General features: G+C 44.5%; 1 protein-coding gene across 4 annotated transcripts in view; it reads left to right on the top strand.

Annotated features, from left to right (window-relative positions):
• The first annotated feature begins 1660 nt into the window (after positions 1 to 1660).
• ASB2 (ankyrin repeat and SOCS box containing 2) overlaps positions 1661 to 26028 on the top strand; it is a 34173-nt gene continuing 9805 nt past the window's right edge. Inside the window, exons 1-8 of one of the 4 annotated variants that reach the window (XM_009101786.4) lie at positions 1661 to 1976; positions 7860 to 8124; positions 10256 to 10360; positions 14713 to 14879; positions 15591 to 15746; positions 17697 to 17942; positions 20201 to 20372; positions 25070 to 25631. In XM_009101786.4, the coding sequence (XP_009100034.1) occupies positions 7880 to 8124; positions 10256 to 10360; positions 14713 to 14879; positions 15591 to 15746; positions 17697 to 17942; positions 20201 to 20372; positions 25070 to 25631 (1653 nt within the window). In that variant the 5' untranslated portion in view covers positions 1661 to 1976; positions 7860 to 7879. Of the gene's footprint in view, positions 1977 to 5691; positions 5909 to 7859; positions 8125 to 10255; positions 10361 to 14712; positions 14880 to 15590; positions 15747 to 17696; positions 17943 to 20200; positions 20373 to 25069; positions 25632 to 26028 lie in introns of those variants that run through there. The other 3 variants (XM_018907276.3, XM_030240776.2, XM_030240777.2) reach the window with 3 other exon arrangements.

The raw sequence follows: 26028 nt of genomic DNA, 5'->3' as shown, positions 1-26028 counted from the left end.
AGACAAAAGGGAGAGCTAATGGTATCTGAAAATAGATCTTCTGAAGAAGAGTCCCATGCTTTTATTGGAAAATGGTGCATCAGCATTCACAGCAGCTTCAAATACCTCAAGGGTGCACAGAGTTTTGCAAGGAAGCCCAGAAACATGGGAGGCAAGGGAACTGCAGTGTGCCTGCTGTGAGTGGCATGGGGAGCCTCCTGCAATGTTCATAGTCCATGGGACCTCGAGCCCCAGTGTCTTTTCAAAATCAAACAGGCCATGCTGGAAAACACCTTTGCCTTTGCAAAGCATGAACCTGCATCACAGTATCAGCAATTTTTCTTGAGTTCAATGATCAAGGGTGAGATATTGCCAAAAAGCAAGCGGAAGAGTTAAATGTGGGAGATGCTCATGGTTTTATGCCAAGGCTAGTTACAATCTTGAAATAGTATCAAGGAAAAAAGCACTGAGTGTTGTTTAAAAGTCACAGAGGGTTGGCTGACATCTTGTCAAGGGTGTAAGAGTTTCTCACACTCTTGGTGATGACATTCAGGGCTCCTTTTGTCTGTCACAGTTACTGCTGAATGACTTTAACTTTGGACAGAACAGTCCCAGCACTAGTTATGAGGGGCAGATCATTTTTCAGACAGCAGGGAAGGAAGATGTGCCATGTGCTCACCATGATATCATGCTGGAGAAAGATGGATTCAGGAGCAAGCATGGAGAGGGAATGATGCTGGTCCTGAAGGACTCTAAAAACAAAGCAGATGACTTGAAAGGAATTGTATATCAGTGGATGATATGGTCTTGCTACGCTTTTTCCCCTTAAAGATTGCTCTAGCTAAGCCTTAGATGGGGGTGTTCATGCATTGACAGGGTGCCTTGAGTGAACCTGAGCCTCCACAAGGTACTCAGAAAGGATTCCAGACCCACTTCCATCTAGGCTTTATTCTCGGTGTGTGCAATGTTTTGCCATGGAAATGAGTGAAAGAGGAGCTGAAGGAAAATGCATAGGCATAACTTTGATATCCTATTATGGTTTCCCTTCATTCATTGTATTAGCTGGACAAACACATGGAAACCTTCCCAAAGTGAGCACTATTGTTCTCACGATCCAGATGATACAAGTGTCAGTTCTCCTCTATGTGCCTGACTCTTTTCTTCTAACTCATCCCTGGATCAGTGCTGTCTCCTCCTTGGCCAGTTTGCCCTCTTCAGGATGCGTAGAAGATGGGTATCACTTCACATTTATGGCCTTGAGGAGTCTGAGAGAGAAGCTATTGTTCACGTTTAGGTGGTATGAGAGCAGTCCTTTTCCACTAGTAAGCTCTTACAAATACTACTTGGAACTGGTTCAAAAGTGCTGTTGTCATCTTTTGGAATCCTGAAGTCTCCAATTTACAGCCTTAAAAACATATGAACAATTCCAAGACATCAGTAAATACCCAGTAATGTTTGGTTGTTTTGTTTTAAAAGCATCAGCTAAAACAAAAGTAAATGGAGGTAATTTCTTCGCAAGCAAATAAAACTCTCCAGGACAGCATATTTTACTTGAAAATTATATGGCAATTTTTTTCTTCTTTAGGTTCCAGAAACATATCCATATATGGTCTACTTGTCAGGGACAATAAATAATGATGTAATAGAAAGGTCAGCTTTGTGTCATTTAGCTCCAGGATGTTGATGAAGTGAAGTTCTTCAGATAATGCAACAAAGAAGAACTTCAGGATTGGTACAAGTTTCTGCTGTGCATCTTCAAACAGGAAATCTGAGATTGGGAACAACTTATATTTTGGCTTGTATTCGCTGATCATGGGGTGATCCAGAAATAAACTCCAGGCTTCAAAGTGAGCGTGTTTCAAAGCTGTCCTGCAGTTGATCGAAACATCCAGGCATAGCAGGGAGACAAAACCGGCGAGGATTTTCTGAATTAAGACTTAACCAAGGAGATAACCCATTTCAACACTATTATTACCCTTTTATTTCAGAACAAAAAGGTAATGCAAATATGCATGTTTTGAACTTATTTAGTACTTTCAATCTCTCAGTTCATTATGTCTATACAAATATTTATTCCTACAGCAGTTTGTAACCTAACACCCTAACAGTCTTGGGAGCTTTGTGATTTGCTTCTGTTTGTTTTGGGCTTTGGTTTTTTTTTTCAAATATGCCATAAAACACTGTCTGTTAAACAGAACAGTAGCTCTGTCATTTCCTTATTTTTCTTTTACTCACAGGTGGTGCCTGTATCTTTGTCCCTAGAATATTTTGCTCAGAAATCAATGCTGTAGCTACAATGTAGTAAGGTAGAATGTAGCATGCAAGGCACAGTATGAAAGAGAAAAATTACACCAGGAAATAATTTCTTTAATTTTTAAATTTCTAGTTGGCTTGACATGAAGCTAATATTGCACTAATTTCTGTGTGAATTAATATGTTCTGAGGAGAAATAAAAGCTTGCAGGTGTATGATTTCCAGTAAAGAATTTGCACAGAATCGCGATTTGATGGCATCAGCGCATATGCCATGCTGATAGGTGACCTGTTTTGACAGCTGGGGCTGAACACGGGGATTTGTTTGCTCAGAGGATTCCTTCGGGAAGCCTGGCTTTGCTCCTTCAGCACTGGGCTAGAACTTGAGTGGCTTGCATAAACTGTCACTACAAAGCACCCTTGCCTGTTGCCGCAGCAGGACAGCGTAAGGCGTCATCCTTCTGATGTCTCAGCTCTGGCAGATCTGATGGGCACTGAAATCTTTCTGTTTTTAAAAAAATCATCTGCTTCCTTGTAACAGCTATCCAATATAATACCCTTGGAAAACTGCAAAGGTTTATCAGGAAACTGATCTAAAATGCAGCAAAAATGCAAGCACATCGAGTGCTGCAAATCAGTCTGGTTTCTGTTGCCCACTGAGGATCTGTCCTGCAAGGTGCCACAGTAAGAACTGAAGTAAGGCTCAGTTTGCTGGGAAGACATCCAGCCTTTTTGCCTTCCCCCATATGTGCTGCTCCTGCTGCTTTCAGAAGTAAAGACAAACATGTGGAAAGGCAAACACGGATCTGCAGAAGCAGGAGCTCAACCATTCCTCGCAAAAGGCAAAATGTGAAGCTGCTCTTCTCTCTCTTTTGCAGCCCCCAAAGACTTGGTTATGTTTTCACAAATGTGGTTTATTGCACCCTGAGCCATAAATAACAAGGTTCTGTATTCAGTTACAAGCTGACTAGAATAAACTCAGTGCAAAGGCAGGCAAAGTCTGGCTCTGTTCCCTTAATGACCTTGTCACTTATCCGCCATCCTTCTCTGACATAAATAAGTAATTCTGCTAATTCTGCTGCCTGGGATCTATTGAGGGGGGGCAGGCAGCCTCACTAAGCTTTTCTTTAAAGAAGCGCTATCAACGGGGACCAGTTGTTTCAAATGCTAATGGTATTGAATTGCACGGTTCTGCATGTTCAAAGCCAGCCGTAATCCTTGTTTATTTATGTTGCATCAGGGATCAGAGGCCCATTCTCTTAAGCAGCATGTTGACAGAGCTTGTAGTAGGAACATAATAGCAACCTAATTGTGTTTGTCTCTGGCTTTTGCCATCATGTAGGTGATTATTAGTAGTTCCCCTTGTGAGTAGTACCTTTGGTTTCAGAGATCTACCAGGTACAGCTGCTCATCAACACAGGTTAGAACGTCACAGCATGGTCCTTGCACAAGTATTTTATTCCCAACCTTACCTTCTGGTCGCTGGATGCATCTAAGTTGCCTCTGTATGGCACAGGCCCGATTACACATCTGAATGAACAAACTCTCACTTAAATCAGAATGGCAAAATTAAAATCAGGATCAGACTCTATGTGGAAATGGTAGTAAGTTTAGATTCCAGAAGATCTTGTCAGACTGATTTCCTAAACGGCAGCACAGACAGCAGAATCCCAAAACATGTCCCTGCCAAGAGAGATCACTACTGAAGGCATCAGAACTGAAAGGAAAGCACTCTCTAAGAAATAATATGGTCCCTATACCCAGAGCTTTAAAAATCAGGTTCTGCTGTCCCAGTAGATGCTGTGTGCTACTGCATGTGAAGATGGCCTCTTGGGTTGCCAGAGAAATGCAGAGAATAGCCAAATGTTAAAACATTCCCCCCAAAACCTGAAGTTAGGATGAAGAATAAACAGAGCATTTGACTTTTAAATCTAATTCCAGTACTTTAAACCTACCGTGTGCTGGGTTAGAGCAAGGAAATAGATTCAAACTGCATTTAGAAAGACCACTTTGGCCAGATCTTAATAATCCAGACTTGTTCAAATATTTCTAGCAAGAAAGACTGATTTTTTTTCACACCTTAATTACAGAAGGTGGAAAATATTTAGCTATTGCACATTAGCCTAGTGAGCTTTTATAAGTCTGTGGTTGGCAATTCACTGATGGCCTCAGATGGGGCAAACTTATCCCTGCAGTGTCAGCTGAGCCAGGCCCCACTGCCAGGTGATGCCACTGAGTTTGGCCTCAGGGAGAGAAGGGTAAACTGAATTAGGCCGTTGTGCATTAGCTTTCAGCCAAGGGCATGTGCTCAGCCTGTTATTGCAGCTCAGCTATCTCACTGCAGCTTCTTACAGACATAACTCAGACCAATGTCCCTGTCCTGCAGTCCTGCAGCTTCAAACAAAAGCTTCCTGAGGTGGAAGGGGAGGGTGGTGGCTCTGCTGTGCTCTGCTCTGCAGGGGGCTGTAGGGAAGAAGGCAGGTGCCCTGCCTCCTGCCAAACTTTCACAGCACGCAGGCAAACTGCACACACACACACTTGTTTGAGCAAGTGGAGGCAGCAGGGGGATTCAGGGACACCTTCAAGCCCAACTAGAGAGAACACTCTCTGCACGGGCTCAGGGCAGCCAAGGCTGTCCCTGGCCCTCAGTAAGGACCCAAAAGCTCATGCAGCACAGGATGTGTCCCCCACACCTTCATCGTGTTTGTGCAGTGTGATGGGCAGAACTGAAAGCTTTCTCTGTTCTGAGCCCTATGAAGTTTCTCCCTGCAGGATGAGTCAATGATGTGAGCTGCAGCCAACACTGTTGTTTCTGCACTCTATGGAACTCCTGTCAAAATATTTAGATTATTAAGGCTTACCAACACGCAGGAGAGGTTCTCCCTTTTCTCTACGAGCGGGTTGGACCCTGTTAACCCCTACAAAGGATAAAGGATGAAATAAGAGTGATCCCCACAAATCTAAAATCTCCCCTTTTGCTCTATTTGCTTGAAGAATGTGTGAAACTTAAGGAGGGTGGGGAAGAAGGTCCAGAATGGGCCTTTATGCCTAGATCCATTTGGGATGTGGTGAAGCAGCTGTATTGGTTAGCTCCCCTGTGCCAGGCTGTGGAGCCGGGTTGGCAGAGGTATCCTGTACAATACTTAAAGCCCAGGCTCCCACAGAAGGCACTGCAACACCCAGCTCAGATCACAGCAGCGATGGATTCACTCCCATAAGAATGATGGCAATGGGACTGGGGGGATACAGAGGAGGAATCTGTGTCCTAGCCTGCACTGGTGCACGTTGCTTTCAGAGGGGAGTAGTTTCATCTCCATTCTTGCCTTCCCCAAGGATTCATTGTGCATCACCTCCATTAGGAGCTTAAGATCAGATCCTGCCCTCCCTGCTGACGGCTTTGTTTAGGTTTCTGAGTCACCACTGGGGCCAGGTCCCTACATTCAGGCATTGCAGTGCTGGATGCTGCAGACGACTGCTGGATGTTCCTGCCAGCTCCAGCCGGTGGTTCCACACATCTGCCGCTCACCAGGCACCACGTGAGTTCCTAGGCTGAGACTGTGGGAGTACTGCCCAGCATGCCAGGGGCTGAGAGAGCCCAACAGCAGCAGAATCTCTGGACAAACAAAGCTGTGTCATGGTTCCTAGCCAGCTGCTGGCTGGAGAGCAGCCAAAGGCAGGTACTGGAGCAGCGGGGGCACAGGGAGGCTGTCAGCAGGGTCATGCCTGGGCTTGGATCTTTGGGACAGCAAGGGTCATAGCAGAACTGAGGAGCCAACTGGAAAAAGGAAGCAACAGCAGTCATGAGAGATCTGGCTGAAAATAAAGGAGAAAAAACCCACCAAAACTGGGTTGCAATTATTTGGTTTGCAATTATTTACAGCAACTGAAGGTCTTATTTTGGCATTTTTTCATGGCTGTAAAATACATCCTTTGTTGTTTAAAGTCATACTGGCAATCTGAAATCTGCTGGGCTTCCCTTTAATCTGAAGTCTTCCCACTTTTTCTGGAGTGGGTTTAGAGCCTGAAGTGGCTATTGATGTGGGAAATATCCCCATATCTGTAGTGAAAATCCTAAATCCAAGATTTTAAGTTACTTGACTGATTCAAGCTCTTGCAATTTCTTCAAACTGTATTTGGGGAGCTGCCGTTTTCTCCAAGTCAGGACTTGGCTGTGCACACAGCAGCAAGGGCTGCTGCAGCAGAGTGCTTTCCTGCTGGTGTGAGGCTGGTGGCCTGCTGGACCCCTTTGGTTTCAGTGTGAGCGCCCAGGAAACCAGGCTGAGCTGGGTACTGGGCGGAGAGAGCAGCTGTGCAGGGCAAGGGAGCTAAGAGCTCCTGCTGAGGCAGCTCCTGAGCAGTGTGAAGCTGGGTGGTTCTGCTGCCCCATGCTCATGGCTCTGCTGGCTGGCCCAGATCAGCAGGAGGTGATCCTGGGCAGAGCAGGGCTGTGAGGAGCTTAAGGCAAACCCTGCCGTGTCACTGATGGCTCAGGGACTGGCAGCCACAGGGTGGGGACAGGCAGCTTTCCTGGTAGCTGCACTGGTACACTCAGCCAGCCCCTCACCTCTCTGCCCCTGGGGAACATGTCCCCACAGTCCTCACCTGCTGGGTCCCTGTCCTCCCCTGTCATGTGCCTGTCCTCCTGAGCAGCTTGTTTCCATTTCCCCTCACCCCAGTGCCCCCCGTTATTTTACACAGTTCTTGCTCAGCACTTATAAAATCAAACCTATTCTGCACTGGCTGTTATCTTAAAAGACTCAGGCTTTTCTACCTCCTCCCATAAAATAAACCCTTGGCTCTTGAACAGTGATGGCCAGAGTGCTCTCTGGCATCCAAATGAGATCCTGCTAGAGCATTGTACTGTTCATGGTATCAGTACTTCCTTATCACTGCTGGAAATTCTGCAGTATTTTGAATTGTCTCTGCCTGTTAGAGCCCTGCAGTGGTGGTTCATAGTCATTCTGTGATTGCTGAGTGTGCCCAATGTTTCCCACTTCTCTCATTGCCATCTCACTCATGACCTTGAACTTTGTTCTGTGAAAAAGCAAAAACTCAGAAGTGAAACAGACCAGTGTTGCTCTCCTTACTAAGTGAAACAAAGTCACTTCAAAGCATAGCTTTGTATGCTGCTTGAAGATCTTCAGATAAGGTGGAAAAAATTGCAAAGCCTCTTTGCACTTCATGGTGGAGAACCTGTCCTTACAGAAAACCAGCAAAGAGAAAACCTCTTCCTTATTTTCCTGCAATTAGAGCAAGAAATAAAACCAACAAAAAGAGACATCCATTGGTCTCCTAAATAAAATTCAAAATTTTCTCTCTTTAATCTTAAGGGGATTTCCTTTACATATTTTTCTCTTGAGATACGGTAACTAGAATAAGCAGATAAAAACTTGCCTTGCTTGCAACAACTGCCCCTTTTTTAAACACCAGCTAAACCAGTTATTTCTGTGTAATTGAAAGGAGTTAGTTCACTAAGTTTACATGCAGATTTTAGAAGGATTTCTGGTGAAGGATTTCCGAAGGGTTTTCTGGTCAGCCTAGTTAAGAGGCAGACCCAAATGACAGTACAAGACAGTTGAGATTTTTTTCATTTTCCAGATTTTGATGATCACAATTTTCCTTTTACAGGAAAGCAAAGAATTATAAAAATGGCCACGACGGCAGCAAATACTCAAAGACAAACAATCGGCTGCGAGGAGTACAGTCTGTACAGCAGCCTGAGCGAAGATGAGCTGATAAAGATGGCCATCCAGCGGAGCTTGGAAGAGGACTCGGCGGCTCAGCCAGGGGCCCAGAGCCCCCAGAAGTCGCTGGTGGCCCGTGCTGGTGAAGCGGCCGCCCCAAGCCGTGCCAGCCCACACAACCCTCCCTACCGCATCTACCCCTGGCAAAGGTGAGTGAGTGCCAGCCGAGCTCTGCCCAGGGAGCCCTGCCCTGTGGGGAAAGCAGGCTCCGGGTGTGTGCCCTGTGGGGAAAGCAGGCTCCCTGTGTGTGCCCTGTGGGGAAAGCAGGCTCCCTGCGTGTGCCCTGTGAGGAAAGCAGGCTCCCTGCGTGTGCCCTGTGGGGAAAGCAGGCTCCCTGTGCATGCCCTGTGGGGAAAGCAGGCTCCCTGTGCGTGCCCTGTGGGGAAAGCAGGCTCCCTGTGTGTGCCCTGTGGGGAAAGCAGGCTCCCTGTGTGTGCCCTGTGGGGAAAGCAGGCTCCCTGTGGGGAAAGCAGGCTCCCTGTGTGTGCCCTGTGGGGAAAGCAGGCTCCCTGTGCGTGCCCTGTGGGGAAAGCAGGCTCCCTGTGTGTGCCCTGTGGGGAAAGCAGGCTCCCTGTGTGTGCCCTGTGGGGAAAGCAGGCTCCCTGTGCGTGCCCTGTGGGGAAAGCAGGCTCCCTGTCCGTGCCCGGCAAGGGAAAGCAGGCTCCCTGTCCGTGCCCGGCAAGGGAAAGCAGGCTCCCTGTCCGTGCCCGGCAAGGGAAAGCAGGCTCCCCGGCCCTGCCATGCCCGGCAGGGGGAAGCAGGCTCCCCGGCCCTGCCCGTGCTCTCTAATTAGCTCTGCCAGGCGGCTCCTCTGCGAGTCTGTCATTAGTGTCAAAGCCAGAGCCTGCTATAAATCCAATGAGGTCAACAATCTACGTGCTCGCAGGGAGAGGAGGATTTGCTTGATGTTGTTTGTTTTAAAAACCAAATAAAAAAAGGGGCACAGCCACAAGCTTTCCTGAACAGAAGCCCTCCCAAAGCCAGCTGCTCCTTTCCCCCACTCTATGCCAAGCTTAGGTTTTGTCAGAGAGGGAGCAAAGCATTTGTTATGAGAAAACATAAAAGAGGCACAAAAACCAGGTATATAAAACAGTGAGACCTGACTACCTGTTAAATACTTCAGTTTTTAAAGAATGTGTTTATTTCAGATCAGTCTGACTTCAAGCACACCACTCAACCAAAAGCAACCCAGACACCAAATCGTTGCAGCATCCCCCTTGCCTGCAGTGCTGAGCTGTGGTCACAGAGACCTGCTGACAGTTTCAAACCCAGACATTGTTCCCCTTTCATTTTAGAAAAGGCAGGTTTCTCAAGGGGGGGGTGGGAATAGATTCCAAAGTTACCTTCAAAGGTTTTCTCCAACGAAAAATATCCTTTTAATCTTTTAAGTTACTTTAGTTTTCCCCTTCTTAGTAAACTGAGAGTTACTGAAGTTCTGTTCCTCCTCCCTTTTCATAACTCCACTGCCCTCCGATGCTTTGCTCATTACCACCTGGGGTTGTTTGGTTTCCAAGGCTGGGAAACTGGGGACAATTTGATGAGCAGCAAGCATGTACATAGGTGTGGAATCAGGATGCTGTGTGGCCAGCAGTCCTGCTGCCACCAAAGGCTGTGGTTTTTCAGTGTGGTTACTGTGCACTCTACAGCCAGCTCTCCTGTAGACACCTGATGCAGAGGAGAATAAGGGCTTCCCTGGCCATTTGGTCCTGTCCTTGTTGAAGGTCCTTTGACACCTGCTACTTTGGCAAAAAGAAGCATTAGCAGTTCTGTGCATTGTTTGTCCTGTCTCAGCCCAGCAGTGTCTGACCTCTCACTATAGGGAAAACCTTCGGAGCTTGAAGCACCAAATCTGTAGCATTGCTGAACTCTTCTGCCACCTGGGAGAGCAGAGATGGAAATGGAGCTGACATCCAGCAGCTCTGGATCCTTCTCTGCCCCCACCTCTGACTTGTCTGCCTGGCACTTTGGAGGTGATGAATGTCACCTCACCTCTCTTTGTGCCTGCTTCCTGTGTGGTGGTGGTAGGGTTAACCACACTGTTGTCTTATATGGTCATTTGAATCCCCTGACGCTTCCTCAGAGGGCCAAAAATAAACTCGAGCCGAGTGAGCAGCTGAATCCAGCGCAGAGCAAGCCGTGGCCATCTGCTTTTATTCAAAGCCCTGACCGGCAGGCTCGCTCTGTCTCTGTGGATGTGTGTCTCTGCTTCTGCCTCAGCATGACCTGTTTCTCCTACTCGGAGTATTTCTCCTTATTTCATTCATGTCATCGCCACTCCAGATTGGCGGCCCAGCAGACAGGCCGTGCTCAGCCGTCCGGCTCGGGGGCAGCCTGGGGGGTCAGGCGAAGGTGCGACAGCAGCCAGTTCAGCACATCCCAGTCCGTGTAAGTGTGTCCCTCTCCCTCTCCTGCTTTTCCCTGCAGCCAAAACAAGCCTTGCTACCCACTCTCTCCCTGAGTCGTCTCTTCTGGGTGGTGATGGTGCCTGATGGGGGGAAATATGGTGTTCATCTGGAGGAGGTCTCACTGACACCTGCACCTCACCCTAGCTGCACTCCTGTTCTTCCTTCCAGCCTCCCCACTGCCCCAGGCCATGCCTGTGCTCTTGCAAATGACCCACCTCAAATATCCCTTGTTCTCTTCTCCCTCTTCATGTCTCTCCATCCCCTCAGTGCTCATGTCCTGGGGACTCTGGTTCAGTCAGAAGCTCTGAGGTGACAAGGACAACAGGGATGACTGCACTGTGGTTAATTTACATAGGCTGGCTCACTTATCAAGAGAATAGATGAGACAGGCAGGTGCTGATAGTAACTGCACTGGTATTAAGTTCAGGTCTCAGCAATGGGAAAAAGTAGGGGGAAAATGTATCACAGTATATAAACAAGGTGAGAAAGTCCAGTCCTTCAAATAAGTATTTTATAAATGCTCCCAAGATGCCATACCTGTTCCCAGCCATACCTGTGCTGTACAGTTACATGGAGGAGGGCTTACTTGTCCAAAGAGGAAACTGTCTTGGCTGACTGATCCTCCTGGTCATGTTTTGCTGTTGGCAGAGGCTGCAAATAAGCTTAGTTGAACCCAGTCATGGATGAGAAAATCAGACAGTGGCCCAAGCTCTGTCCCAGTGCCTGTGTGTAGTAGAAATGTGTGGACCATGATGGGTTTATTACAGCTCTCTGCAGCGCAGAATAGATACATGCCCTTAGCTATCAGATGACAAGAGTAACGTGTTACAGGTAGCACTTCCCTGCGTCCTGCAGAAAAGAACTCCTCGCCTTTTCTATCTACCCCAAAAAAATTTTGTTTAATCCACTTTAAAAGTCCCTCCCTGAATGCAGGGACTACCCTTCCACCACTCTTCTTCCTTTCACCTCTCACCTAGCTCTACAATCTCCCCCACTTTCCCCTGCATCCTGGCTCATTCAGACTCTGTTCCAGGCCCTTCACTGGCATTGCACTCCCTGACCTTGTGAAAACCTCTTCCTGCTACAACATGAATACTGCCTTATCCCTGTCACCTGCCAGCTTCCCTTGACCACACTGAAATCACATCCTCTCACTAGGTGCTCTGCACTCCTTGCAAGCCTCTTTGATGCAGTAGAAGACTTGAGGGCAGGCTGTTCTTCTCCACCAGGTAGCTGTATGGAATTCTGTGTTCAAGAAGGCTGATAAACTAGCCCTCCTCTGCTACCAGGCAGAGCAAAAATATACCTGGGAAGCCCTAGGAGAGCATGATATCATGACTGGCATTTTTACAGCCTTAGTCTCAGAGCTAGGCAAGGATGATATTTCACTTCACCTGAGGAAGTGGTGTTCCTTCATCCTGCCTGCATCTCTCCAGGCTGTCAGGAAAAGAAGGAATTTCTTGAACCTTTCCATGCTCCACTGAACCTCTTCTTCAAAACTCAGAATTGACCTCACCATACATCTCATCTACAAGGGGTATTTGTTATCTTGCCTACCAGTCTTTGAAATGCAGTAATTCTTTTGAGTTGCCTATAAGGTTAAGGTTTGTTCGCATCTTCAGACTTCCTCCATAGTTTTAATGCTTGTATTTTCTATAGCTGATGAAATCCAGGAAGCAGAATGTGGTGGGTTTTTGTAACAGCCAACTATAATTCAGGCAGAAAACAAGGATTTCACATGGAGATTCATTAAACCTTCTGTTCTGATCTGGAATTTTCTTGGCTAAAGCCTCTGCAGCCTGGTCCAGCAAACCCCCTCTTACTCAGGAATCATTTAAGGTCAAGGAACCCGACAGAAGTTTACTTCATTCAACATCTGAGGGCTTAAGCAGAATAGTAACTGATTCTTCACACATTTTTAACCCCAGCACAGATCCAAGGTATCCTCCTGCTTTCCCTGGGGTCTCAGATAATGTGATTTACCTTGCATTTGCTGTGAGCCAGCCCATGTGCAGACCCCTGCCATGGCCCACCTGGCATGCAGTAATTCATTAAGCACCAGTAATTATATCATGTGCCCAAATCCTGAGGTCACAGCCCTACATGTGTAACTTGAGCTTTTGCACAGAACAACAGATGGTTTCAGCAGCCTTGTGCCAGAGGTGTTGAAAGATGAAGATCCCCCACCTCCGCCTCCTCTCCCAGCCAAAAATGCCAATAGTTGCTGTCAGCAGACTTCGACAAAATGCTCAAACACCTGTATAAAAATCCATTATATGTACTACACAATTAGGAATCTTAGGTTTAGTCCCCAGGGTACCCTTAGCAGTATAGAGATACAGCCATGTCCCTGGGACATCCAGCCAGCAGATATCAGAAGGTCAGTCAATTCCTCCCAGGAGAGCTGAGGCCAGGACAGCAGCTGCCTGTTCTAGCTGTTATCTTCTCAGGCAAAATGCCTGGCCTTGTGTCCCATATCTCTCCTCATTCCAGTGTTGCTATTTTTGTGACCCTACTGTCTTGAAATCACTGCTTCCAGCTATAGAAAAGGAGCAAGTGGCACCAAGTACTATTTCACTTGGGAAATGGTGTTTTTTCCCATTGTCTGGCACAACAAGTGTTGAGATCACCTGTTCCACTCCTGGCCCTGAATTTGTCCTCAGAAGACCAGCCTCTTTCAATGCTAATATCAGTGTTTATAGCATCGATTTTGTGCCTTTGGGCCAGCTGAACTTAGTGAGGCCTGTGTGAGTTTCAGACTGTTGGTCAGTCCAGCCCCTACAAGGCAATGGAGTTCAGTGCTGGTCCTGCAACTCCCACGAGATTCAGAGGTTACACCAGTATACTGCTTTCTGAGGACTCCTGTGCTGACCTGCCCCTATTTTTCTGTCTCTGATCTCACTCTGTTGTGGTATTTTAGATTTTCCTCATGTTATAACTGGAGTTTCTGGTTGTTCCCATCATCACTAGCCCGTGTGACCTCCAACACATGCTGTATTCCTGCCCTGGCAATGGTAATAGACTGACGTGCACCTCTCTCCCGCATCTCTCTGTCTTCAGGACTGCAAGATTTTGTCTGTAGAGCTAGTTCAAACCAAAAATGCTCCAGTGTTTTCTGCAACTTCTTGTTTTCTGTCTCTGAAACTATAGCCCACATTCATTTTTTTGCAAGTCCCCATTAGCACTGGTAAAGTGCTTCCTTCCTTCATGCTGAATCTTAGTAATTTAGTGTCTCACAATAACAAAGCTGTGGCTGCCTTGTCCCGGCACAGCTCAGCTGGAACCCAAGCAGAAGCTCACGCTGGAAGGCACAGCCCACCAGCATGCACAAAGCTGCTGCCCACTTTGGGCAAGGGTCCTGCCTGCCTTGGCTGCAGGGTACGAGCTCCCCAGCTCCCTACCTCTGCCATGCTACCAGCAGCCTCAGAAGGGTGGAAGGAGGGTGGCAGGTCCTGTTCAGGTGCTGCTGACTTGGGGAAAAGTGGCAGTGTTGGGACTCCTGCTGTGTGAGGAGACTCACAGGAGCTATCACTGTTGGTTTGCAGTAGGATTGGTGTGCCCAGGTCAGCCCTGCTCTGCAAACACTCAGAGAGCTTAGAGAAATATGTTGCTGCCTGGAGTGTGTGGAATGCATGCTTGGCAGAGGGATCTGGGTAGGTGGAATTTTTTCAATCCTCCCTGGATGGTGAAAGGAGAGCCAAGACCAACACCCCAGTGTTCACATGCTCTAATCAGAGCTCTCCTTACTTCATAAGTAGACTGGCTAAATTCTGAAAACAGGACTGTGTGAGGAAATAAGAAGTATCTTAAAAATACAAGAGTAAGATTTATTGATCATTTCTGTTGAAGCCACCCACAAATCAAATCTAAAAATGTCTTCAAGGATGAGCAGGGGTAATTCTCTTCAAAGCTGATCTTATTTAAAGATCTCATATAGATGCACCATGCCACATGGGACAGTGTGGTGATGCAATTATCACTGTCATGGACACTCCACAGTGTATAGAGCAATGTCAGAGCCAGTCTTCCTCAACTCCTGACACCTAAAATATCAGTGTTTGTGTCAGACATTTGTTATACCTACCTAGTTCCCTTACATTCTGAGGAGAGTGATCAGTATCTCCAGACAGTGATTCTTCTGATCTGCTGACAATAACAAAATTAGGGAAGACAAATTTTACCTTTACAGGCCCTATGGAGTCTCACAGTATAAATACGTGCTATATAGGCTGCAGCGGTTCACTCTTTGGGTCAAATAAAACAGTGATGCTGCTGCAGAAAGCTTCTCAGTAATTAAGGAAGTAATAACCAAGTTTTAATCTTGTTTTAAAGAGAAATTGACCCTGTAGTGGCAGCAATCAGGGATGGAGATGAAAAAGCAGTATGCAACATGATGAAGTCAGGAAAAAACCTTTCTGTACCTAATAAGGATGGCTGGATACCTCTCCATGAAGCTGCATACTATGGCCAAGTGGGCTGCCTGAGCCTGTTGCAAAAAGGTCAGTGAAGTTAAAACTAACTAATTACAAAAGGGAAAAGAAGAACATGAATAAACTAAAAGGCAAAATTAGCAGTATTTCAATCCTAGCCTAGGGCTGTGTATGAAGCGTCTTTCCAACCTCCCTGCCTGTATACTAATTTCATCTTCTCTTGGAAAGTAGGTTTCCAGACTGAAGCCTCTAAAAGTTAGGATATTTTGGAGAAAATTATATGGGATAGATTCTGCCAAGCCCTGCATTTCTCATGCAGCCTTGAAGCTGAGCTGTCTCCTGTTATGAGCTGCTTGGCTGCTGCAGGCTGACAGAAATAACCCCCTTTCCCCTGGGGGGAGATCCAACCCAGCATCTCTTTGCTGGTGCTTGAAGTTAATTACTGTAGTTTGTTTTCAAACTTCAGAGGAAGAACAGTTGCTCAACAACTTTCTGCATCACTAGTGGCCAAAGCTGAACATTTTAATATAAACAGAAGACAGGTTTTGATACTCAGCCTGAGTTATAGTAACATTACATTAATATACATTATAGATATACATTAGTATATCTATAATGTATATATCGTACTATATACATTAGTATATTCCTAACTTACACTGCTTATGGGAATGAATAAACAGTAAAAACTGAAACCCTCAAGGATTTAGAAGGGTGGTGGTGCTGCAGATACTTTACACTACATGCCACAATGACTTTGGGCTCCCCGTTCCTCCCCAGCGTACCCAGGCACCATCGACCAGCGCACCCTCAATGAGGAGACAGCTCTGTACCTGGCCACCAGCCGGGGCAACCTGGACTGCCTGCTCACCCTGCTGCAGGCTGGGGCTGAGCCCGACATCTCCAACAAGGCCAGAGAAACGCCGCTCTACAAAGGTGAGGAGTTGCTCTTACAGGGTTGCTGAGCTCTGCTGGCACCACCAAGGCAGAACTGCAGGATCACTTGTGATGAGGTGCTGAAAGTCAGTGATGAGCTCTTGTTTTCTGCTTCCCTGTGGTAGTCCTCTATCTCCTATGCCTGACCTGCCATGCCATGGCCTTTTATCTAATCCTGTCTCCATAGACAGGAATAGCAGCTGTCCTGCCGGCTGTGATGGGGTGCTGAGGGTGAGGGACATTCTCAGTGGGGCCCTAAGCACGATGTCCCAATGTCTCAAACTTAGAGCAAGCTGGCCAGTGAAGGACTGCTGTGCTGAACAGTAGGACCTAAATAGCTGTTAGATGTACAAAAGATGTAAAACGGGGAAAGATTCCATACACAGTAACTGTAGACATGCCAGTGATTCATATACTATGGAGGTCAGACCAGGCTGTGTGCTATAGGAGAGCCACAAAATTATAAACAATTCATTGAGGTAGATAAAGTATTTAACACAGACATATTACTTTGCTGCTGGTTGGAGATAACACTTTCTTCTTTTAGCAGACTAGCAATATATCCATGATATCACAAACACTCAGATGAGACCTCTCACACCTTCATGTCCAATCTCCTTTGCTCCTGCCATGACAGTTTTTAGCACTCTAAAACATTAAAAACATATATTACAGGTTAAAACAGCAATCTTGCCTGCAACTTTGGATGCCAAGAATTACAGCTGCTTTTGAAATGCTTTTGTTTTAAAATACTGGCTTTTAGTTGACATGGGAAAGGCTGTTCAGCTGTGCATTAAAGACACAGTAATGGCTGTAGTAGTAGTAGTGCTCATAGTAATAATAATCACAACAACAATGATATGAAAACACCCTTTAGCCAGAGAACTGTTACTAAGAATGGGCTAGCCTTGATGCAGTATCTTCTACACTATCCTTTAACAACAACAACAAAAAAGAGTTAAAAAGACTATCATAACAAAATATTCATCATATCATATGTAAGCAAATTAAATCATATGCAAGCAAGTTAAACTCTGCAGAGCTATGGATAGGTAATGACACAAATGTCTAATTACATAGTTGCTTTCAGTATATGAGTGACACCTGTTTATGGGGGAGAACACTATGGAGCTATTGCTAAGAAGAATCAGAACTAAAAGGTGGGACCTCTGTGAGAAAAAGACACTATTATTTCAAGCTTCAAAAAACTAATTGCTATGAAATGTGTTTCTCTTCTGTACATTTTACAACAGATGCTAATTGGGGTTTTTCAATCTACCCATCCTATGTACCTTTATGTTGGAGTCCTGCCATTAAGGTGCAAGGGAGGCCCCATGATTTGGGATTCAAAAAACTATGGGCAAATTGGTAGAATAAAAATCAACAAAATGCTATTACTTATTAAGAAACTATATTTAGCTCAGGATGGTCCTGAACTATAAATTGAGAAAGTGTTACTGACTCACACAACTGTTGGTTTGAAATTCTTATATTTTCTTGTTTACATGGAGCTTTATCTGCAATCCGTGGAGTAAGATAAAGAGTCAGTTTGCACAGAATTTGGAAAGAGAGTGTTCCGCTAATGTGATTTCTCTAACATACTTGTTCTTCATAAATTACTTTCTGCACCTTATCACCTCACTCTGTCCCTGGGATTTCCTGTTGGTACAAAGGTGCTGGGCTGGATTCCCCCAGTAGCAGACTTGACACAAGCCCTGCACAGAACACTTAGCCAGGTCCAGCTGAAGACTGGCTTCACTGTCACATCCTTTCTGAGCCTCAGACAATGTCACTTGGCAGCAGCCTTTGCTCTCGTGTAGACCTAAATGGATCTTCGGTCTTACTGTGGCCTACTTGTATGATAATGCCTGGAGCTGCATGAAGCAGATACACAACACCCAGAATATTTCCAAAAGCCTGTCTTAGTCTCTTCCTTTCTTTCTAAAACAGCTTGTGAGCGCAAGAATGCAGAGGCTGCAAGACTGCTGGTGCAGTACAATGCAGATACCAACCATCGCTGCAATCGAGGATGGACGGCGCTCCATGAGGCTGTCTCCCGAAATGACCTGGAGATCATTGATATCCTTGTGAAAGGGGGTGCCAAGATTGAGTCAGCAAATGCCTACGGGATCACTTCTTTATTTGTGGCAGCTGAGAGTGGGCAGTTGGAAGCTTTGAGATACCTTGCAAGATGTGGTGAGTACAGCTTACATGCATCTATTCATTTAATTCTTAATAATTCTGAGTTTCCCAGTAATTCTCCCTGGCTCAGTTTTTCTGTCTCTGGAGGCCAGGCCTAGCCTGCAGAGGCACTAAGACCCTGCTTCTGACAGTGGAACTGGGTAGCGTCTTTCACAGAGCATGATCTAGACACGTGCTTTTTCAGCATTCATCCATGGTCACCTACTTTGAGAAGTCATGTGGTGCTGTCCGACTGCATATCCTAACAGCTTTCTAAACCCATACTGCTGCACACATGTAGCCCAAAATCCAGTCAGTCATAACAGGCAGGTACAGGTGGTAATAGATGGCAGAAGTTGAACTTCAGCCAACCCCATGAACATGTGCAGTGATGGGCAAGGTTAGCTGTCCTCATAATGTATCCTCTGAAAATTGATAAAATACTACTGTAGAGTTTATGGGTGTATATCAAATAGAAGCAGACTCACTCTCCCTGTGTTCAAACATATCAACAGAGTGAATTTTAATCTAATTTACATTAAACCTATCTTTTACTGCTCCAGTCATGTAAAACAGCTTTACAATAAGCACAATACACTTCACTACTATTCAGAATCATATTTCATTTTCATAATGGACTAATATCTTCAATGTAGGTAAGACTTGGGTCTTTCACTTGCAAAACAAGAGTTTAGATGAAGATAAGGAAAACTTTTGAAAAAATTAGTATGATTAAGAAAGATTTGAGAGTTGGGAAACAAAAAACATGTTCTGCTGCCCAGCTAGTTTTGTCCGAGAGTTTTGTAAGATCGGTTAGTCCATCATGCTCCCTATGACTTCAGCAACTAAGCCAGAATGTGATTTGTGTTTCAAATTAGATAGATATTAAGATTTCCTAAAGTGCAGTTTTGAGAAAAATACACAAGAAAGAAGTCCAATAAAACTGTTCAATTTTTGTTCAATTGTTTCAAGCCCTGGAAGGCTCTCCTGTGCTTTTTTCCTCATCCCAGGAATGATATCATTCATTGTTTCTGATGAGAAATTTTCATCATAAAAAGGTTTTCTTTCTCATTAGGAACGTAGTCTTGTGTTATGTTTTGTCACTGTAATTCTCCTGATGTTTCCAGCTACAACATCTTCAAAGGGCCAAACACAACACAGATGTTTCAGCTTAGGGTGAGAGCCCAGGGGAATGTTCTCATTGGCAGGGAGTTTTCATGATCAAACAGAAGACTGATCAGTTTCTTTATTGGAGTTTAGAAGCAAAACTCCAGTGAACTGTCATTCCCATTTAGGATACACATAGAGCAGCCTTCCTCATCTCAGAAAGAGATGGTACAGTATATGACAGCCAAAATCCAAGCTTAAGGGCCTTAAATATCTACAACAGAAAAAGCTAGATTCCATATTGTTTATGGCAAAAAAGTATTGTCTTGGTTTATACTTGCAAGTTATTTATTAAGCAAAGTACATATTAGAACTCAAGAAAGAAATTACCAAATAGTCTAGTAGTTCATTGGTAATATTTATCTTTTTTGTAGAAAAACTTACTATTTGAAGCCTAACTCCAGTCCTCATGAGGTGAAGAGATATGGCCTCAGGTGCTGAGTTTTGAAATGCAATATTCATTGATTAAGGCATTCCCAAATAAAACCTTAGAATTGTTGATCATCACCATGCAGCTTTCATTTTATAGAGTATTATTTTAGCCTGGATACATACTAAAATTAAAAAGAAGTATAAATACTATAAATATGTGTAATACTTACAGTGTAACTATATAGAGTATAAATGATAAATATAAATAAATACGCAGCATAAGTAGATATACATAGAATTTTGGAGAGCACCTATAGAGATAATCTCATCCAAACTCCTGCTCAGGAATAGTATACATGCATAGTGTAAACACATAAATATTAATGGAATTAGTGTGTTTGAAGGAAAGACCATGCCTTTATATAAAGAACAGCCCATTTAAATTTTTTTTACCTTTGAGCTGAATGGAGCCTGGATGCATGATTGGGACCTAATAGTTGCCACTGTGATAAACTGTCCCTTATAAAATTCCCATCATATTATAGACCAATGTAAATCTATAATATAAAGGTGTATAACTGATATGACTGTGCCACCTGTGTATGACCATGTTCACATCCCCATCCAGCACATTTCATAGCTCCAGTGTCATGGAAATGTAAGTGTTCATTCAAAGTATGTTCCTCCCATCTCATTTTAACCTTTTGGTGCTAAAAGGGTTTCTTCCTTCCTAGGTGCTGATATAAACACACAAGCCAGTGATAACGCCTCTGCTCTTTATGAAGCCTGTAAAAATGGACATGTGCCCATTGTGGAGTTTCTTTTGTCCCAAGGAGCAGATGCTAACAAAGCCAATAAGGATGGCCTGTTACCTCTTCACATAGCAGCCAAAAAAGGGATTTGCGAGTAAGTTTTAGTTAGTTTCATGGTTTCATCTTTTAGACAAGAATCCAAAGTCCTTACAAAAAAAGGAGAATGTAATGTCTCAGAACCAATTCTGAGCAAAGTGAGCAAGGCAGGTACCAGCTGAGAAGTGGGCTTTCTGCTTGCAGAGCTCAGGATGTGTATTTGGAGGTTGGGATGGGATGGGGTGATCAGGAATGTGGGGTGAAAGATTCCTTTAATTTTACCAAGACATCATCTATTACAGCTAAATAATATTATGTATCTTGGAAATGGATTAAACTGAAGTCCTCAAAATATTCTTAAAATATAATAGAAAAAGTATTGGTGGGGAGTGTTAGTCCTTAATATCATTTGCAGCACGGTGTGCAATAATTTTCCTACATGGGCCCATTGTGATTCTTCTGCACAAGCAGAAGATGCTGGATTCTTCTCTGGTGTGTTCAGGTTTTAATAACAATAATTCAGTTGCTGACAGCAGGAAGTGGTTAAGTGAATCTCTAGTGCATTAGTGAGATTGTCACTAGAATATGGTGTCCAGTTCTGATATTCTTCCTTTCAGAAACCTTTCAAGAAATTGTAAAGGCTTCAGAAAAGAAGGACAAGAATTTCTCATGGTCTGAAAAATATATTTTATTAGTAAATGATCAAATAACTCTTATTTGTAACAGACAAATTCATAAAAAGACACACTGCTTTCTTTCTGAAATTAAAAGTGTTTGGGACAGAGCTAGGCTTTTTTTTTTTTAAACAAGGAGACAAGTAACTAGTAAAAAGAAGCAGAATTACCAGTCCTCTGAAACAGAGATTTTTCTAGGAAAGTAACAAACTATAGTCTATGATAAAGATTATCAATTTAGAAGATGCTGTCTGGGGATGGGATGTTGCACTGTCATGTAAGTAGTAACCTGAGACATTGCAGCCTGCTTCTGAGCCTGAACTGCAAAGCATTTACTTCTGATCCTAGAGCAAGTTTTAGTTCCTGCTTTTAATCCCTCACTGCTGGAAGAGTGAGTTACCCACAGCTAATTTTTCATTTCAGTAACAGATCCCTTTGGTGACTGTACAGGACCCCTCTGACTATCACAGTTTCTACCAAAATATTTCTACAACAGGCAAATGACAGTGTCTGTCCAACTGCAGTGCCTGTTTCTGGACAGGACAGCTGTCTTTGCAGTAAACTGCTCCAGTGGATTCCTACATATTTCACAGTATCTGAGGAATAAAAGCTTTTAACATCACTACACCTTCCCATTATGTTTTTCATGCTAGAATTTAGATTTGTTTTGGAATGCCAATTAAGCTTCTCAAACCACTTTAATAGAGCTGAGGATATTAATATTAGTTGGAGTAGGCCTGGTTCCTTGTGCAAGCTCTGTATTCTAGAGGGCAGCTCAATGTCACCTTATGTAACAGGTTTATACACTTACATCATGTACATGAATTCACTGCACTGACTAACACATGAATGATTCAAAATTTTCTCCAAGATTTGATTTATAAAGTCATTTTCATGCGTGAGAGTCAGAACTCAGCTTCAGTTGTTCTACAGTAAGTTGATCTGAATTATATAGAGTATGGGCCAGTTCTCTTTCCCTCCCCTCAGTAGTTTCACACTCTGACCTGAAAAATTTACATGGAAACTCCACAACCTGAGTTCACCCCTGGCTTGTGAAAGGAAGGGCCTGATTCAAGGCTCATATCTATTATTCCCAGCAACCAGCAGCACAAGTGAGAGCAGAATTTAGTTCAAAACCTGCCTTCCTTCACTTGTACAAGACTGAGCACAAATTTTGTGCATAAGTGCTTCAAACTAAGTAGAAAAGAAACACAAAAGAAAAATATATTCTCTTATAAATATTTATCTAAATGACAAAACTTTAGCCTGTTTGGCTGATCATTCTTAATTCCTCTGGTATTCAGTAAAATAACACCCTTCATGGTGACCTCTGTATTCCTGCAGATTTAGTACGTAATTCTGCAGGAATTCCACACTTCAACTTTCTGCCAGAGCACGAAGGCTCCCTACCATCAAAAAGCCAAGAATGTGGTCCCAGGGCTCAACTGTCAACTCTTGTTGCTTGGTGTTTGTTTATTTTAAATGACACCTTGTCAATACTGATCTGAGGCTCATAAGGGTCATCTCATAAGCTACAAGCAGTCATTTAACTCTTTCCCCCTTAGAACTGAGGAGTTGAAAAGGGGAGATTTTGTGAAGCATGGGCAGATTTATTAAGTAAATACAAGTCAGTAAACTCTTGGCGTGCTCACACTAAGGATGCTCTGCCTCCTCCTCCATATAATCTCTAACAAATAGAAAACACAGAAGCAGGTGTCAGGGATTAGGAAAATCTTGGCACTATTTAAAAACTGTACATGAAGCTCATCCCTGTGACAGACATGGGATGTGGTCTGACTTGTCTGGCCTTGGCTGCCTTCATGTGAGTTGCGTTCTCCCTCTAGAGAAACAGGAAATGCTCCAGGGGCACCATATTACTGAACTGACCCACTTTGGAGGGTGAGAAAGGAGACACAGGTGCAAGCTACACAACTAAACTGGTAACAATTTGATGCTTCCTGCTTGTCACACCAAAATAAATGTGGGCTACAGGGACTGTACTGAGCTCTAGGACACTGCAGCATTTGGAGACAGAGCCTCAGCATGGCACACATGCAGCGAGGTTCAGGTTCCCCTTGCAGACAGAAATGATCCAGTGCCTCTTTAACTCAGATGTGAAGAGCTGGCTGAAGCACATATGCTGGAGGGAAAGAACAAAACAGACCCTTAAATCTTCAAAACATTTGATCATGGGATGAGTAATGCTGGTACTTGGCGTAGTGTCCTCACAGCGCTCTGTGCCCTTTTTGTTATTAGGCTCTTACAGAACATTTGCTGAGGGTGGGAAGTTGCCAGCTCACCAGCACCCAAACCTCCTGCTCCCTGGCAAATGTCACAGTGCTGGAAAATTAGTGTGACTGCTTGGAGAAAAAAAAAAAAGTGCTTAATTTCCCAAGATATTTACATAATTTTAAAAGCCTTTTTGTTTAAAAATGAGATGTAGAAGTAACTTGGAGACATCAACAGTACATCACGTAAATAGGAACATAATCCTGTAAAATTACATCTTCAACCCTTATTTCAGCTCCTGGGAACATTGGAGGCTTAGTGTTTCACAGAATCACAAGATCATCACAGACAAAGGTTTTACTAGCTTAGCTCATTATGTAAATATATGTTTGACGGCCCAGTGTTGGGACCAGCTATTGCAGTCAAGCTGAAGATATGCAGCATTTTAAAGGAGACACACTACATGGTAGGAAAGTGAGTTTGCATGTTTGTCTGTCACCAGAGCTGATGACTGCTAGGTGGAGTAGTCTGCGTGGGAGGAAAGAAGGTGGAGATGGTGTGCTTGGCTTCCCAGCTCTCACAAGTTCCTATTTAAGATATCACCCTCTTCACAGATATTACAAAGGGAGTGTGGGCAACTCCTGACACAGCAGGCAGACTCGGGTTGGATGATCCCTAGGGTCTTTCTAAAAGTAAGTTTCCTTGAGGTGACTTGTCTATTTCTACAGAATCAACCTAGGGCCTTGGCTCTACCACCCAACTTTATATGCAGGAAATGAAGGTTTAACCCATAGGGTTGGTCATACGGCTCCATTGACACCTGTGCAGACACAAAAATTATCATGGGTTTGTGGCCGCAGGGCTCCTGTGCATCATATATTTGAAATTCATATTAAATAATAGAGCAGCTTGACTTATGTTGGTGTGTTTAAGGCCACATCACTCTTTCCAACAGCAATCCCTCATTACCGGGGTTTAGGACTTGGCTGCACAATTTTTCTCCCTCAGCTGAAACATGGAAACCAGCCTGGAAAATATTTTTTCTTCTTTTTCTCCCTTTTACTAATTGTCTTTTTGGCTCACTGTGATCTGGGATGGACATTGATAGCCCCATGAATTTGCCATAGCCAAAAGCTGCACCGTGAATGTCTACAGGATAAGGACTAATGCAGGGTAATAACTGAATTGTAAAAAACTTATAGGGAAGGCCTGGGAACTAAATCTGTAGTTTATCCTAGCTCAGTCCTCTAGACATGGGGTTTCACCTCCTGTCTGGTGCCAAGCCTGTTAGTGTGGCTGTGACCCACAAGACCTGCCAGAACTTTGTGTTGGCACCCTTCTCTGCTGAGCAGGAAAGCAAAACCTCAGAAGGGGACATACCTTCTCTCTGCTGGCACCTCAGGCTGGAGGTTGTGCACCTTTTCCTCCAGTCCTACCCACAGCAAGATGATGAAGGTGCGGACTATCTGGTAGTTCCTGGTTGGTCATCTGCCATTTGGGCTGTGGAACCTAAGAGCAGTTAGAACAGGGTGGGTGAGTGCCAGCATGTCATCTCTTCCATCATAACTGCCCCTGTAGTTGCCATTACATCACAGAAACTGGGTAATAATCTCAAAAAAAATGTGTTCCTCCATGAAAGGGAAGGTCAAACAACTCATATTTTTGGCAAGGTCAGTGCACAGGGAGTTGCTGACAGGTTTGAGGTTTGCAGTTTGGTTTCTATGAGTTGTTCCTCTGCCTGAGTTAGCCAGCTCTGCCTTACAGGTACAATCACAAAGCTATGAATAAAGCTTGCTGCAGGGTTGTAGATCCCCTGGAGCTCACTGCTGCTCACTGAGTCTCCTCCTGGCAGGATTGTGTCCATGCTGATCCCTGTGACCAGCCGCACCCGTGTCAAGCGCAGCGGCATCAGCCCCCTGCACTTAGCGGCCGAGCGCAACAATGACGATATCCTGGAAGAGCTGATCGAAGCTGGCTACGAGGTCAACACTGCCCTCTCTGATGAACGCTCCTGCCTGTATGAGGACAGACGCACCACCCCACTCTATTTTGCTGTTTTTAACAACAATATCTACGCCACAGAGCTGCTGCTGCAAGCTGGAGCCAACCCCAATGTTGACCTCATTAACCCATTACTCATCTCCATCCGCCATGGCTGCCTGAAGACCATGAAACTGCTCCTTGACCATGGGGCAAACATTGATGCCTATATATCAAGTCATCCCACCACATTTCCAGCCACCATCATGTTTTCAATGAAGTACCTTTCCGTGCTGAAATACCTCCTGGATCTGGGCTGTGATGCAGGCTCCTGTTTCGAGTGTCAGTACGGAAATGGCCCACACCCTGCATTAAATTACAGGCGGGAAAGACTGAACGATCCTCAGGTGACCAGGGAGCCAGCTGTAGTACAGGTAAGCACTGCCCAGGCTACCTGGAGACTTCTAAGGATATCTCCTACCAGTGGGTTTTGACAACATTAGTGCATTTTTTCTTCCAAATTTTTATGAGAGAAAATGCCACAACCCCTACTTTATTTACAGAAAAAAAAGGCTCAATATGAGCCAGCAAACATTCCAAGTTTGTGTCCAATGACTGCAGGAAGATAGGGAACAGCCACTGTGGCCATAGCTTGAATTTACAGTGAATTGTAGCCATCTTGACATTCTTACCGACAATTCTACAATGCTCTTTTCCTCTGGGCCTGAGGTGCCAAAAGTGAGGCATATTTTCTTGACAAACATATGGATGATAGCATATGGGAGGTAGAAACCTTCTTTTTTAACTTGCCCTGTAGGATTTGTTTTGTCT

The sequence above is a fragment of the Serinus canaria genome, chromosome 5 (assembly GCF_022539315.1).
Source record: "Serinus canaria isolate serCan28SL12 chromosome 5, serCan2020, whole genome shotgun sequence".
In the NCBI taxonomy this organism is placed as follows: Eukaryota; Metazoa; Chordata; class Aves; order Passeriformes; family Fringillidae; genus Serinus; species Serinus canaria.
The sequence above is the reverse complement of the archived record's forward strand: the minus strand, read 5'-3'. Positions and strand labels throughout refer to the sequence as shown.